General features: G+C 40.1%; 1 protein-coding gene across 1 annotated transcript in view; it reads left to right on the top strand.

Moving 5' to 3' along the window:
- Window positions 1-15672, top strand: part of THSD7B (thrombospondin type 1 domain containing 7B) — a gene marked incomplete at both ends in the record, with an annotated part of 263012 nt that overhangs the window by 109450 nt on the left and 137890 nt on the right. Inside the window, 3 exons of the mRNA XM_084264455.1 lie at window positions 5717-5908; window positions 9298-9532; window positions 11663-11778. Of these exons, the coding sequence (XP_084120581.1) occupies window positions 5717-5908; window positions 9298-9532; window positions 11663-11778 (543 nt within the window). The remainder of the gene's footprint in view (window positions 1-5716; window positions 5909-9297; window positions 9533-11662; window positions 11779-15672) is intronic.

Here is a 15672-nt window from a genome sequence, read left to right as displayed (position 1 = left end):
CGGACCACTGCAATTAAATTTATTCCATACGCCACTGCTTTCCCTGACAAACTGACACCTCTCTTCTCCCATGTTCTTACCTGTTGACTGGCATTAAGAAAAGTCAGCCAGGAGCCAGGGATTTTGGTGAAGTGTGACATTGGTCTCCCAGTGACGACTGAGCACGGCAAGGCCTGGGTGCTTTAAGGTATCTCTAGAGCTGGTCGTGCATCATGAGAGAAAAAAATCCCAACAAAATGAATCCATGATGTTGTGATAACGTTCAAAACAGTTATAAGAAATTTCTCCCATTGTTGTAGTTTGATTGTTATTGCTTTTAAATGTAATGCTGTCGCTAGCTGATGAGGTGCCTAGGCCAAGATACTGTCAGCAGACGGCTTTCTCTGAATGCAATTGCCTTTAGTGAACTGGCATACAGTCAATAGGAATTCTGAATTTACTACTGTCTGTTGACATCTTATTCTGTTACAGGCAAGTATTTAATCAAAGTTTATTGTCATTCTTTTCTGAGGTTTAAGTGGGACATAAAATTTTACGGTACGTATAGTATTTTAGATGACAGCTTCATTATTTCCACTGAATAATTTGAAATGCTACAAGGAGAGAAATATTGATGTCAAACTGGTAATTGTCATTAAATATGCAGCATTTTTGCAGCAGTCATTTGTGCAAAAAAATAAATTTCCTGAACTTGTAGGTAGCAATGCAGAGCAGTCTGCAGTGCAGTTCCTTCCCCTTCAGCCTTTCCCATCATGGAGTTTGCTCCTGACACGTGTGCAAAGCTGAAATCCTCAAAGCAATTTTTCAAATTTTCCTTTTGAAAAATGAAGGTGGTCCAGCAGTGAATGTCAAAAGGAGGAGGCTTGGTTTGTTATTGACTTGCTTTATCGGTTCCTGCTGCCTGATGGGATTTGTATTTTTGCTGCTTTAGTCATGTCCTTGTCCAGTGGACATTCCCTCTATCCTGAGCCAGGAGGGACGTCTGTGACAGGAGTAATTAAACTGTATCGTAGGCGATGGGTGCACAGGTCGCTGGGAACAATGCGACTCATGCTCTGGAGCTGCAAGGCATTATGTAAAATAGGCAGATGCAGTTTAATATTGAACTGATTGAGAATCAAATATTCCTGTTGATTCAGTGCCTCACCGTGGTGTATATTATTCTGGTCTGTGGCAGTGGCTTCCATAAATTGCTGAAAAAACTCAAGCTCTTTAGTTCAAGCAGGGTTCTGTGTCATCCTTTGTTTTGTTTTCCTTGTTGGGAAGAATTGCATTGGCTTGAAGGTGAATCAGAAACCCCACTCAAGATTGCATTTCTCCTTGTTGCGTCTTGTTACGTTGTTAAAGAATTCAAATTAGGGACCGGTACATTAGGTAATGATCAACTTTATTAGAAAATCTGTTTACAAAAATGTCATGCTCATCTTGTCTTTTGTAATTATTACACCCTGACTTTGGAGAAAATGGATGTAGTTTTTCCTGTATCGAAAATATTAGCTGTCAAATATACCTTGTGCCTTCAGCTTTAATCACTGTGCTTTTCAAGTACAAGGCAGTCAGCTAAAATAAGTTGTTAGAGGTGGTCAGGATGTTAGCAATAAAACATTTTGAATAGAAAACTAATATTTTTCTGAACTGAGACATTTTTTTTAGGAAAGCAAGCATTCAGCAAGGCTGAGAAAAAAACTCTGCTTAAAACATGAAATAAAGAGTATGTGGAGGGAGCACCTGTGGTTCCTGAGTTGCTGGAGATGCTGGTTATACAACAGACCTGTTGTAGATCAGAGTATTAGTATGGAATAGGTAAAAAAAGAGGAGTATTTTCAAAGTGCTGTGCAGATCATGCCTAGCACAAATTGGTTGGTAGCTGTAACTGTGTAGAATGCTAGGTGTCAGTTGTGTTTTACACCAAGTACTTTCCATTTGCAGTAGTATTAGTGGTGGTGTGGTCACCTGAAGGATAGAAGGCACTTCCCGAGGTTCACCCCAACCTGAGCCCTGCTTAGTTTTCACCAACTGTCCTTAATCTTTGGATGAAACTCTGCAATTGCTCTGTCACCAGCCTAAGCAGGTGTCCTGTGGCATCTCAGAAACAGCTGTGGATTTTTACTGTATGACAGCATAAAAAAATGCTCTTTGGAGTAAACATAATTCCTTCAGACTGATTCTGGGTGCTTGGGCAGTGTCAAAGGGGAGAAGAAAGATTAAATGTGCATGTCCTATCTGAAGAGAGCCATCAAAGTCAGTGGTGATAACGTCTGGGGTGGGTTGGATTGGGTGGGCTGGATCCTGCCAATCAAACTAGCATTGCCCACAAAACCTAAGACTTTTCTTCTTTTCTCTTTCTTTGGTTGATAATGTCTTTTGTCCTTGTGGCTTGGATGGCTCAGTCTACTGATGAGCAGCTCTTGGTTTATTCCACTGTCATGGGTTCCAATTTCCGATTCAGAGGGAGCTGCTCCGGGCTCTGACCAGGAGAGACTGGGTACCTGAATTGCCATCTGAGCTTAATTCCTGCTTACTTTAGGAATGAACTTCAGAGCAATGCCATCACTTCTCATCCAAAACATTCTATCAGGGAACAAAGTTGTAGCTGCCATGGTCAGTGCTGTCCTTTTCCCTGTTTTTCCTGAAGGAAATCTGTCTTTTGCCAAGCCCAGCATCCTTCTGCTGTGATTCCCCCACCCTGCTGCTCTCCAGGGCTCATTTCAGATGCTGCGTCTTGAGAACTAAACATATATTTGGAGAGGAATTCATATTGCATCCAGATGCATAATTTAGGTGCTTAAAGGCATTAGTTTTATTTAGAGAGGGAGAAGGCCTCCTCTAGAAAGATTATGCAGAATATCTGAGATAAGAATTACACCTTCAAGGTACTGGGTGGACAATTTGGAAGCTCCGGAGAATTTAATATTCCCTGTAAATCTGTGACAGTGCATAAAGCACACTTCAGATGGATCCTGTACGAGTATTTTTCATGGAAAATGAAAGATTATTACCTCCCTTTGTAGTATATGGTAGTTTTCTGAGAATTCTCTGCCAGGCGGCTGGTACAGAAGAACGTTTCCCTTCCGCAGTAATACAAGCCAGTAATTAAACCTGAACACAGCGAATAGAGCTATAAAGTAAATCAAAGGGAGTGTTGAATTGTACCTTCATGCACCGGGTGGTAAACTCTTTATGATAAAACTCCAAAGCTTCCTTTCTTTGCTGAGGAACCAGGATTTGCAGCTTCTGTTTGCAGCGTTACTGTGACTGTCACCCGCTGTAAATCCAGCTTGAATAGAAGTCATGGAGGGAAAGAAGTGGGGAGTGCGTTTTGCACCTTTGTCTCCTTTCCCCACAGCATAGCTGCTCGAAAAACTGGGCTCGTGGGTGGAGGAAGCCACCCCAAAGGGACGTCCAAATGTTTTGAATTGTCTTCTGAGTGGAGTGGCTTGGACGCTGTGGAAATCAGTGGAAGGGCTCCCGTGGCTTTCAGCAAATAGGGTTTTCTCTGCTGCTTACTTTTCTGGCACTGATGGATGATAAAAATGGACTAAATCCAGAATTCAGTAAATTTTCCTAGTGCTCCCTTGCCATAAAATAACAAAGATAACTCTCTGCATGGATGGAGGGGTAGGGAGCATGCTTGCAGCGCTGGTGTCCTGTCTCATCCCTCCTTGTTCAGAAGCCTGTTGCTGGCTGCTTGCCTGCTTCCCTATAAGTGTCAGGGATGGAAGAGAACAGACATTGTACCTGCTTCACCAAAGCATATCATCTCTTGATGCTTCTGTACCATTGACTCCAAAAATGAAGCCTGCCCAGGATGCCCTCATGTTACCTGCCTCAGTACAGAGAAGCTGTCAAAATACTTGCAGGGAGTTTTGACACTAAAACAACCCGAAGAGACAGCTGGAATAAGGCTTATAGACTTGTTTGGGGGTTTTATATTGTTTTTCTCCAAAAGTAGTTCTTAGCATTACACAAGCATCCAAAGCAGCAGTGGTGACCATGGGCTAGTCAAAGCAGATGATGGATTAAGCTTGGTTTGCCCAACTGAGTACCAAAGGATGGGGGCTGTCTGGAGGGTGGGTATTGGTCTCCCTTTTCTTACTCAGTGGACTTAAAATAGTAGTGCAAAGCCTGGGCATATTGAGACTTCTCTAATGACCACAGAGCAGTGCAAGGGAAAGGGAGTATAAAAACAAAGTATTTTTAAACATATCTTGCAGTCTGATTGCCTGCTAGATTCTCCGTTACTTCTCATAATATGCTTGAAAAGTTTTATTTGTGCCTTGAGGGCGATGAGCCTGTCTTCATTTAGGGATGCGACTGCAGATAATACCAGCGTGCTGCTGACAGCTTTATGCGCTCTTGGTAGCAGCCTGTCTCTCTTATTTACTCACTCACACATGTGTTGCCTTGCAAAAGCAGTAGAGTTTTCTACCCTCCTAGTTATAATTGCATCCTGGGCCGCCTTGTTATGGAGCCTGTTCCTGTAGCGTGAGGTGAAAGAGCCGGTTGTTGCCATTGTAAATTATTCCTCCCCCGATATGATCACTATTCAGGTTCAATTACATGATTTTTTTCTTAGATTCATAATTAAAGAAAGGTCTAAGGAGAGTTTTGTAGCTATTACAAGGGCAAAAGAAGAAGGGAACGTTCAGTGTGAGCTGCTTGTTTATAAACAGGTAGATTTGTGCTTCCAGAAATTTCGGATTTGTAGCTGAAAATTCGTGAGGGTCCCCAAACACTGAGCAAGAGAACGGTGTAGCAGTGTCAGTCATGCCTGTTCATCACTTCAATTATAGTTGGGTAAGGCATTATGTGTAGTTTGGTACCAGGAGAGTTAAGTTTTCTGAATTTTTAAGAATTCCTTGTAAATTCAATGTAATTAATAAAATTCCTGAAAAATCTCATTTGGTATTTTATGTATGTTATTTTGCTTTTTTAAAAAAATAGTTCCATGTCATGTATTGCACATCCACATGACATCTATGAAGTGCTTTGTCTTGCTGCTCGTTCTGACAGTGGCTCTTTTGGTTGGTAGTTTGCTCCACCCACACTGTCCTACCTTCTTGGTGAAGGTGGTGTGGAAATACGCTTCTCATCAGGAGGTTCACTGTGGTCCAGGTCCCTTGGTTTGTCCCCAGCATTCCTTGGATGGAGGGGTCCAACAAATCAATTAGCTTGGATCTCCTAGTTTTAGAGTGGGAAGCAGAGTCAGAAATGGTATGTGGTTAGATCTGGTGGGGTTGCAGGAGAATGACCAAAACACCTACTGGATACTTCTCTGACCTACGGTCAGAAGAATATGGTCTTCTGTGGGGGCCTGCCCAACTTGTGTTGTGGAAAGTAGGTTCCGTAGGTGGAGATTGCTAGGAAATATGAGACAATTCTCATAAATTCTGTTGATATCACAGCTTTTTGTTGATTGAACTGTCTCATTTCCTGGGCTTGCCTGCTTTATAAAGTGGACTGGCACCAAGATGTCACGCACAAAACTTAAAACCCTTTCATTTTGTTCTTTTTTTGTTTTTCTTTTCTGAAGAAATATGTAAGTCAGTTGTTAAAGTATTGCACTTTCAAGCCTGAAGCCTAACCATACGTTCTTTTGTAGTGTATTCCTCCATGGGCAGGCAGACCTTTGATACACAGGTAGTCTGTTTGATGCAGATCATGCATATTGAACCAAGCTGAACTTTCCTCCATGTCTGCCTTATGTTCGCTCCAGGTGAAGTAGTACCACATCATCTCTGCTCAGAGCTTCCCCGTCCTGAATCTGTGGCTTGTGAAATCCCTTGTGCAACTGACTGTGTCATCAGCGAGTGGTCCCAGTGGTCCCCGTGTTCCCATTCATGCTCCAGTAAAAATGCTGAGGGCAGTCAAAGCAGGAGTAGGTCCATCTTGGCCCTTCCAGCTGAGGGTGAGTGGTAACTGTTTTTGGATTAATCATTTTTATTCGTTTAATGAGTTGGCTTGGGTTCCTCAGCTAAACTATCTTTGCACCAGAACTAATACTGCAGCGATGAGGAATAATACTTAATACTTGTCTGTACTTCATGCCTAGCGATCAAAAGATCTTTATGGGCTTGAGCTGATGCATGTGTCAGAGAAATTCTGTCAGAGTTCAAAATGACTTACTTCAGAGTCTGAATTATTGTCCGTTGAGGGCCAGCCTGGGTGTGAATTTACTTCAGGAGAGCTGCATCCAATACAAATGAAATTCCTCCGTGACACAAACTCATCATGCGAGTGTCTTTATGTAGGGACATATTAGTACCGATTTAGAAAAGAACAGTGAGCTGTGAAAAATGAGGAAATAGGGAAGGACCTGTTTATTTTATTGATGCAGACCTGGAATGCACTGACCTTCTTATTTTTTCTCCATTGTAGTAAGTAAACAGCTCTTGATGAATATATGTAATGATAGCTATAATATCCTCTGGATCTTCATAGACGTGAAGATCCGTATCAGGAGTTTTACGTCTCAACATCAGCAATACAATTCTTTCCACAAACGATTTTGCATCACAAGTGTAGGCTTCCAACTCCAGTGACACGTACAGTAATTCATCTGTGTGTGGCTTTATCACAGGGGATTTGAAATGTGTCACTTCCAGTGCGTAAAAATTCGTAAGACCTGAACAGGTCTAACAGACTCAAGCCTTGTTGACACAACAAAAATATCTACTGTTGTCAGCACTATGTGCTGCTAATGCAGCAACAAAACCCTTTTAGATGCAAATTTAGTCTAGGACAAGCTCTGTTAAGTGCTATTTTGTAAATTATCATTGAAGCCACCCACTGTTTCTGGGGCAATGTAAGGACTTGATCTTGCAAACCCTTACTCAAAGGAATGGTCGGCATTGACATAAACATCCTTATAGGCACTTGCAAAGAAAATTAGGACCCTTTAGGATGAAAATTGCTATGTAATTGTTGATCGAATGACTGTAACTACTACTGAAAAAGTTAAAAAGAAAAATACAGTTGGCTTCCTGTTTTCCACGGACTTAGCAAAATGCAGGGAAAAGATAAACATGGAATTACAAAAGCGAAGCGCTGCAGAAGTGAATTCTGGAAGTACATCATCTCAGTCATCTCAACCTGAATCACACAAAACTAAAAATGATGTGTTTTGAATGGAAAACTTTTCAGTTTTTCAGGAAGAAATAATTAAACACTGAAACCAAACACCCCCAACTTTTCCTTTGCATCTTTAGCAATGAGCGTAATGGCTTGCTATGCAGAGTGACACATCTGGACACAGATAAATAGTGACTGGTTGGAATTTCTGGAGAGTAGTGGATTTAATATCATTAATGCAGCAATTCTAAGGCAGCGTTGTTACCTGCTTTCTGTCTGTCATACTCAGTTCACAGCTGGGACACCAGCTTCTCCAGAGTTCTGGTACCTTCACAAGTGACGTTTCATTTGTCCTGTCGACTGAGGCAGTAAGCTTTGGCTCTGCTGCCTGAGGACTTCCAGATGCCATCCTGCAAACCTCTCTGAGCTCTTCACCAGATCCCAGAACATGAGAACCATGGGGCTGTTAATGAAAGTGAAGGGGCTTGGATCAACTCAGTTTTTAAAGATCTTTACACAGCAGAGCAACTTGGCGGAAGTGAAGACTGTGGAGGCAGGAAGTCTCAGCAGGCTGAAAATGGATTAGAGGAACTGCTGAACAACAGGTCCACAAAAAGTCCCTAAATAGCTAGGAAGTGGAGTGCTGTCCTGCTTTCCTTGTACAAAAGTTGTCAATGAACCATGGAAAGCAGCTAAGCTTTTGCTAAACAGCATCTTCTCCTTTCTGTTTTGCAGACAGACAGCTAGGTTGGGCAGACTGCGTGGCATTTCTTACGTTCTTAAGTTAAAACTGTCTCATTATTAATCTCCCTTGTTTAGTAGAGCTTCCTTACCATGTTATTCTTGAAGAGAATACCTTCATTTTTCCCCAGGAATCTTAAAATTTCTGTTAGAACTTATTTTTCTTTTCTTTTTTTTTCCTAATGGACTAAACATTTTTCTTGCTACTCTCTTCTTTTTAACATGTGCTCTAACACGCAAGAGCAATAACTGGTCTGAGTTTTTCCTGCTGTGTCAAAATCTTAAGGAAATTGTTACTTCCCTCATCCTACTAAACATTTCAGAGACCGAACGCTGCGTGGAGCAGTCTATTTTCATGAAAAGATGAGCGGTAATGTGACATGATTATCCAAATCAGTATGCTAAGAAATTTCTGTCCCTCTCTTTCTTTTCTCAGTACAAATTCATTTTGGCCATTTGGGGTCATACCTTATTTGAGAAGGCGATAGGCATCCCTTCGAGGAGCAATGTACCTTCATCTCCTGTTGAGTTTAGTAGGGCTTAAAGGTGTTCTGAACCTTGTGCTATCTGGCCCCAACACCGGTTCCTTCAAAGCTGGTGGCACATTGGCTGTGTCACAGGTTGCTACGTTCTCCCTCCTGGAAGAGAATGGTTTTGATTTTAGTAATTTTTACTTCTTTTTCCCTAAAAACGTCAAAGCTTACTGTTACAATTTCACTGTGTTATTCCTCAGCTTTTGAGCTGGGAACATCTGCTTTTATGGGATAAATTTGGGCTGCTGGCTGGAGTGTAAAAGCTTCTGGGGAGGCTGTTCAAACTCTTGTACTTTGTGGATTTATTACAAGTTGTTGACGAAGTGCAGTAGCTTAGCAAAATCTTTGGACACAAAATTAAAGGACGCTGCTTCAGAAAAGTAAAGGCTTCATACTCAAAACACATCTTTTGTGTTTTCCCCCCTTGATTTGCAGATGTGGGTATCAGTGCATTCCTCCATCAGTGCAGTTCAGCATCTCTACAGCTCAGCTCTTTAAGACAACGCGTGAATAGAGTCCAAATATTAGAAAGAGATGTTCTTCCTTGGGAAATTAGCAAGGAGAGCGAACATAAAAATAATGCTTAATTTGTCTTTAAACCTAATTGCATGTTTGCTGAGTGATACTGGCATTTAAATGGAATTAACTTGGCTGTGTGTAGGAGTATCAATAAGGTAACTCAGAAATATACTTTGCCTATTTCTGTTTCCATTATGCGCTGGAATACAATTTTATGCAAGGCTAGTTTAATGGGGAAACAATATTTTAGAAGGTTATTATTGCAGCCATAAAGGTCAACAGCTTTAGTTAAGCTTTATTTATTTATTTATTTTTAATTGGGGGGTGTGTTTGTGAAGACACTAAGCAAAGCTAACAATTATATTTATTTTTCCATGTCTTCCTTTTGCCACATGCCATAAGATAAAAGATGATGATTTTCCCTTGACTCCAGGTGGGAAAGCCTGTCCCCCTGACCGAGCCTTGCAGGAGCATCGTGCCTGTAATGATCACCCATGTGTTCACTTCTTCTGGGAAACATCTCCCTGGAGCTCTTGCTCCAAAGATGCGCTGGTAACGGCTCTCAACACAACCATTACTTGGAGCGGAGAAGCCTCTTGTGGGGTGGGCATACAGACGAGGAAAGTCTTCTGCATGAAGAGCAGCTCTGGCCAGGTCACACCTAAAAGGTATTTAAAGATGAGTTATTAGAGATTACTTGTTATAATACATGATGTATGAAGGAGCTTTCAGCTGCTGTATGTATGGAATCTTCAGCGTTGAAAATAACGTCATTTCAGGACTAATTCTTCAGCTACTGCTCCATCACTACTATGAAAGGGATGCTAATATGTAACAAAAATAAAAGTCCAGCCCATTTTTAATTTTCTGTGGAAATCTGAGCAAAATGCATGTTTTTAGTGATACAGCTGTTCTGCTGTAGCTCCTCTGTTACTCTAATTTGCAGTTTCCTGCATATACCTTTCCTGAAGGACAGGTGTGAGGAAAATATAAAGTACATCTGAATATAATGTACATCAATATGTTGTTAGCAGTGCTCTAATAAAATAGAAAAAGGTAAATAGAGTTTGCATTAGATTTACACCACAAGAACTCAGAGCCATATGTGTGATCTGTATTGTTCAGCTGATTTACACAGCTTCTATAATGTGATACCAGCACAACAAAATTATGTATTCTGCAGTAAGGATATTCTGAATTCTACTTTGCTTTACTAAATGAGGAAAATAAGTAGCACAGATGTTTTCCCTAATATCAAAAAATCAAGACATTGCTAATTATTTTTGCACTGTTAATGAGTCTAGAGACTTACAGCTGAGTTTCATTTCTTATTGTAGCTCTCAAAACAATCCTCTTCCTATAAGCAGACTGTTGATTTCACTAAAGTTAATTAAAATTCTTGAGGTTAATGAGCTTAATTAAATAAAAGGAAAGAAATCTAGTATTCATTTATATCTAGAATCCATTGATATGCTTTAACTTTACCTAATTAAACATATTGTTTATAGAGCTATAGAATGCCTAACAGAGATGTTTGCCCCTTCCACTTTTGAGATGGTGTAAGGGGAAATGGAACTGAAGGGGGTAAGTAAATACTTAAGCGAAGTACGTGAAGGGAAAGCAGAGTTTTGGTGGTGGTAAAATCCTGTCAAAAGAAGAAATTAGTGTACTGGGAACTTCAGACAGGGGTTCTCCTTGGATGTTGGTGTGATAGCTTCAGGGCCACAGTGCACCTTGTGTAAGGGAAGTGTCTGGAGCAGAAAGGACGGTTGAGTCCTCAGAAGAGCTGCTCAATGAAATATTTTCTTTTGCTGCCGGGCTGCGTATTGCTCTTCTGGTGATAATAATCTTCAAAATGAAACCCTCAGACCTCTAGAAGTCTTTAGGAATTGGTTCTAAGTGAAGGAATAAACCCTCTGTTTTTTGGAATTAAATATTCCTTCGTTACTGCCCATGAAGGTCTGAGCCAGTCTGGTGCTGGTGGGGAGGACAGCCCTCCTTGTCTGTATTTCATTTTAGATTTAAGTGATGAAAATTGACACAAAATGATGCTTTAGAACTGATGTGTTGAAAGTCTACTGTGAAGATGGCTTCAGAAATGGCTTAATGCGAATAAATAACACTTGTGTGTGGCGTGCTGATTTTTTTCTATCTCTGCTTTTTTTCTGATTTCCTGAAGAAAAATTACACCATATCTGAAGAAGGTGAGAGGCATAGAAAGCCAAATAAAACTAAAATTTTTGCAAAACAATATTCCACTGTCTTCTGTTAGGTAACAGAAATCCACCCTGTAGGATAATCATGTTTAATGAGGAGGCATGTCCCTTTGTATTTATTTTCTTTTAAATTATACCTCTAAGTGTCTTATTACTATCTCAGGAACAGAATCATTACTTTAAGATTTATTTTCTTTCCTAGCAGGGTCCCCCCGTTTGAATTAGGAAGAATTTTTGAGTGATCTTTCTAAATAATAAAAATTTAAAAAGAGTAATTTTCTTTCTACCCCTGTTTGAAATGCTGGATCTGCCTGACCCTAGAAAATTACCCCTTTTCCACTCTTTGAGTTTTTAAATATTAACTGTCTGTGCCTGAAACTTTTATTAGAATATACATGACACATTTTTCATCTGGGAGTTAAAAATGAATTGAAAAAAACCCCACAAAATGAGCCTTCTGTGAACAGAAGTGTTATCTTTGTTATGGCAATGCACTCACAGCCCTGTGAGAGTCTTGGGAGTAAAACATTTCCCTGTACTTTTAAATAGTACTGGTTTTTATCTTTGTGTTTGCATTGATAGATGTCCAGAGTCCATCAGACCTGAGACTGTGCGGCCGTGTCTTCTCCTCTGCAAGAAAGACTGCCTTGTTACGCCTTTCAGCGAGTGGACTCGCTGCCCAACAGCATGCCAGCCTGGTAAGCCTTTAAGAGGTCATAATTTGGGAAGAAATTAGAGAATTGACCCAGAAGCATGCAGAAGTTTTAGTTCATGTCAGTCTGATAATTTTTCAGGCATTCATCTGAACAAGTTTTGGTCCTGGGGTGTGGCTGGCACTGATGTTGGGTGTGCGTGGGGTCCTTGTGAGCAGGTTTGGAGATGTAAGTTCTCTTCACGTGGAATAAATTCCTTTTGGGCTTCTGCCTTCAAAGTCAGAAGTTCAAGGCTCTGATGTTATGTGGCTATGTGTGAAATTGCTACATTACATGAAGTTTGTGTCTCCTGACCAACCTAGGTGTATGTACATGGTTACAACTCCTGTGCTACATGTTTTTTTCAAGGACCATACTCTCTTTTTTATTTTCCCATCTAGCTGGTTAGCTTTTGGGCAGTAGGTGTTTAGCAAAGTTTCTTTGTAATGATCTAGTGTTGGCTTTTGTGACGAATTTGTGTGTTTCATTAATTGTTCAGATAAAAGCCTTCGCTGTTATCGGAATGTTTCATTTTTGTTGGTGGCATCCTTGCCCTTCAAAGATTTTTCAGTAGACGCTCTAGCATAGCCCTTGTTAGAGTTTTTTACAGGAAAATGAGTTACTTTCTAAAACAGTGAATCCTGTTTTAATTAGCAATTTATTTTTAGAATTTAAATGAGCTGCCTATGAAGTAGAAGAATAAATTACCTGGTAAATTACTTTGTTTATTAAATAATAGTCTACAATTAAAATGAGAAGAAATTAATTATTTAACCTCCTTGGCAGTGCTATCATTTTAATATAATTCTAAATTAAAACTTCTTAGTTGGGGGAGTTTGCTTTTTTGCTAGATCTGTTATTGATATGGCTGCATTGCAAGATGATGATTATTTTTTTTTTAAATTTGCATTGGGCAATTAAAACCTCAGCACGGTAATGAAATTTCAAAAACCACTATATATATGTGAGTTGTTAGGGCTTTTTTTTTTTGTTTGTTTTTGTGTATGTGTGTGGAAAAGTTGTATTTAATGAAAACAATATGCAGATGGTGAATTACTAAGCAGATCAAGCAGGAACAGGTATTGCCTGGCAGATTTAAAATTAAATGTGTACCGGTGTATAAGATCAGAGCTTAGACAAACATGCAATCACTAAATCAGGTTTACACAGAACTTTACCAGTTAAGCTGTTCCTAGTTTGTGTGAGAAAACGCACCCAACTTCAGTATCTTAACGATAAAAAAGCTGACATTTTCCCTATATTTAAATGTCATCAGACAATAGGCTGTCTTCTGGCGAAGGATTATCTCACACCTAGACAGCGGTGAACTTAGAGCAATAACAGATGGACGGACAACATAATTCACAGAAGAAGTGCGATTGAATCCAAGCACCTGTTGGGGAGGCAGGAACAGGGAGGTTGTTGCGAGTTATTGATTCTCTGCCATTTCAGATACTTAAAGGTGACAACTGTCTGCTGCACTCTCCTATAATGTATCTGGTTTAATGGGTCTTTGAGGCCGAATCGAAACAAGAATCAAAGAATCAATGTGGAGGTTTCAGAGTATGAAATGCTTCCAGTGAGCAGCATGTAGATTTTCCTCTGTCACCTCTGTTAGTGGGTGGTGAAGGTGTCCTGGGGTGGGAACTACTTTCAGCATGGGTGACGTGCTCTCTTGGACTGTCAGTGTAGATTTAAAAAAAGCAAACAACTGACAATAAATAACATTTTTCATCTTCCTCCTGAAAATGGATGGTATCTGTAAGTACCTTTCCTCTTCTGGGCATTGGTTGTCCAGGGGGAAGGTTAGAAGTTTCACTGTTCCTTAATTCTCTAAACAGGTTCACATGGAATGTGAGATAGTAACTGTCCTGTTTATGTCCCTCTGCCTTAAATCAGGTTGGTAACAAGGTGGGCTAAAAGTGGGTAAAATGCATGGTGTGCCATGGTAAAGAAATTCCAGTGATCTCTACCTTGTCTCAGACCGTTTCTGTCAAGGATCTGCCACTTGCAGTTCTAAACAAACACACAACCAGATCTGGTCAAAATTAAAAGGCTTACCCCTTTGAAAGCTCTTACCTGCACAAAAATCTTAGAGCATCTGTTCTTATTATTTGTGTGCTCAGAGTCTTGTGTTGACCAGCTTCTGCCTTTCTGTTTGGTCAGGAGCAAAGTCTGTGAAGCTGAATGTTTCCCATAAAAGCTGAACCAGACATAGCATAGGATTTTTTCCCCTCACTGGAGAATGGTGTTGAAGCTTTTTGAGCTGTGGGCAGGGTACTGGGGAAGCCCTGGGGGTCAGATGCAGAGGAAGGAAAGATGCCAGAGCAAGGGACGAATGAGAAGAGTGGGATGATAGGTGTCATATGGCTCTGTGTGAAAGCAATGGAGACTGGAGGCTGGTGGGACAGAGAGGTGAGAGTAGAAGCAGAGGTAAGGCATCCCCAAAATTCTCAAACATCATTATCTGAGTTGTGAAGTCAAGGATGTAGAAGTTAAGATGGTCTTGAGATCCCGAGGCTTGATATTTTTCAGGAGGTCAAGCAGTCATATCTATGCTTGAAATCAGCTGAAGTTTGGCTGTGAAGGGACAGACCTACATAATGCTAATACTCTGGAAAATCAGGCTATGGCAATTTTAAATGAGATATAAAAATTATGTTCATTAACATTTGTAAGGAATGCTGTAGAAAAGCCTATGAGGAAATTCAATTTTGAAAATGGGGTTTGAGTAATGTGCAATAAATGTTGAGGATAATTTAGTTTCTTGAGGTGGAGAAAATTACTGTGGGAAGCTCATTTAGATTTGGTACTGATTAATAGGAAGGAAATGGCTAAGATTCTAATGGTGGAAGATAATTTGAATGAAAATCATCACAAAGTGATAGAGTTCGTGATTCTTAGGAAAAGAGAAGGATGACAATATCAGCAAGACGTTTTAAAAAAAGACAAATTTGAATAAACTGAGAGAGTCAGTAGCTGCAGCTCTTGGGAACATGTTCTGTGCAGAAGACTGGAAGCAACCAAGAAACAAACACTTTATGGACTGAAGCCCTGCTGAACTGTACTTCCTATCCTGAAACTAATACAATAGCTAGTCTGTCACACAGGGGAACAAAGCATGTATAGATCTGTATATGACATGTTCAAGCTTCAAATCATGAAGAGAAAACATCAAACCCAGCTAGAGAAGCCCTTTTCTCAATCTTTTTTCATCATCAGAGTTGTTCAGAATTTTTTTCCCATTTTAATTATCATATTGCTTCACAAAAATTAGAAAGAAGGAATGAAGAATGCAAGTTAAGCTATAGGAGGATGTTAGATAATAAGAGTTGCATAAATGGGTTGAAAATAAGGGAAATACATGTCCATGACTTCTGAGAAATGAGGGAAACTCAATATGGGGAATGTGCAATTGCTATTGCTGTTTCCTGTTTGCTGCTGGGGGAGGCATGGACTGAAGAGTAGGTATTTCCATACATGAAGTGTTCCCATGTCAGTAGGGCTGTGTGAATAGAGGAGGAAGTCATAAAGTAACGCCAGAGGATCTAGTGATTATCCTCTGGATGAAAAATTGCATAGTCCTAAGGAACTAACTAAAACACAGTAATATCAAGACAAAGAAAACCAACCAACCAACACCCCACCAACCCACCCCAACCCCCCCCAAAAAAGGACAGGTCAAGGAAATTGTCAATTACTCAAATTACTCATCCTAACTTTGTTATGTAGAAAACCAGAAGAACAAGTTATTATGCAATTCATAAACGTTTCAAGAATCCGATTCTAACAAACTGGCCATGATCTGAGAACAAATCATGCTCAATAAATTTAATCTCCTATTTTTGACAGTGTAGCTGCTCTAATTAAGGGAACTGGTAGATTTTTGACACATTAAAC

Source organism: Gallinula chloropus, assembly GCF_964237585.1.
Source record: "Gallinula chloropus genome assembly, chromosome: 5".
Taxonomy (NCBI): domain Eukaryota; kingdom Metazoa; phylum Chordata; class Aves; order Gruiformes; family Rallidae; genus Gallinula; species Gallinula chloropus.
Note: the sequence above shows the minus strand (reverse complement) of the source record. Positions and strands in the feature narration are given on the sequence as shown.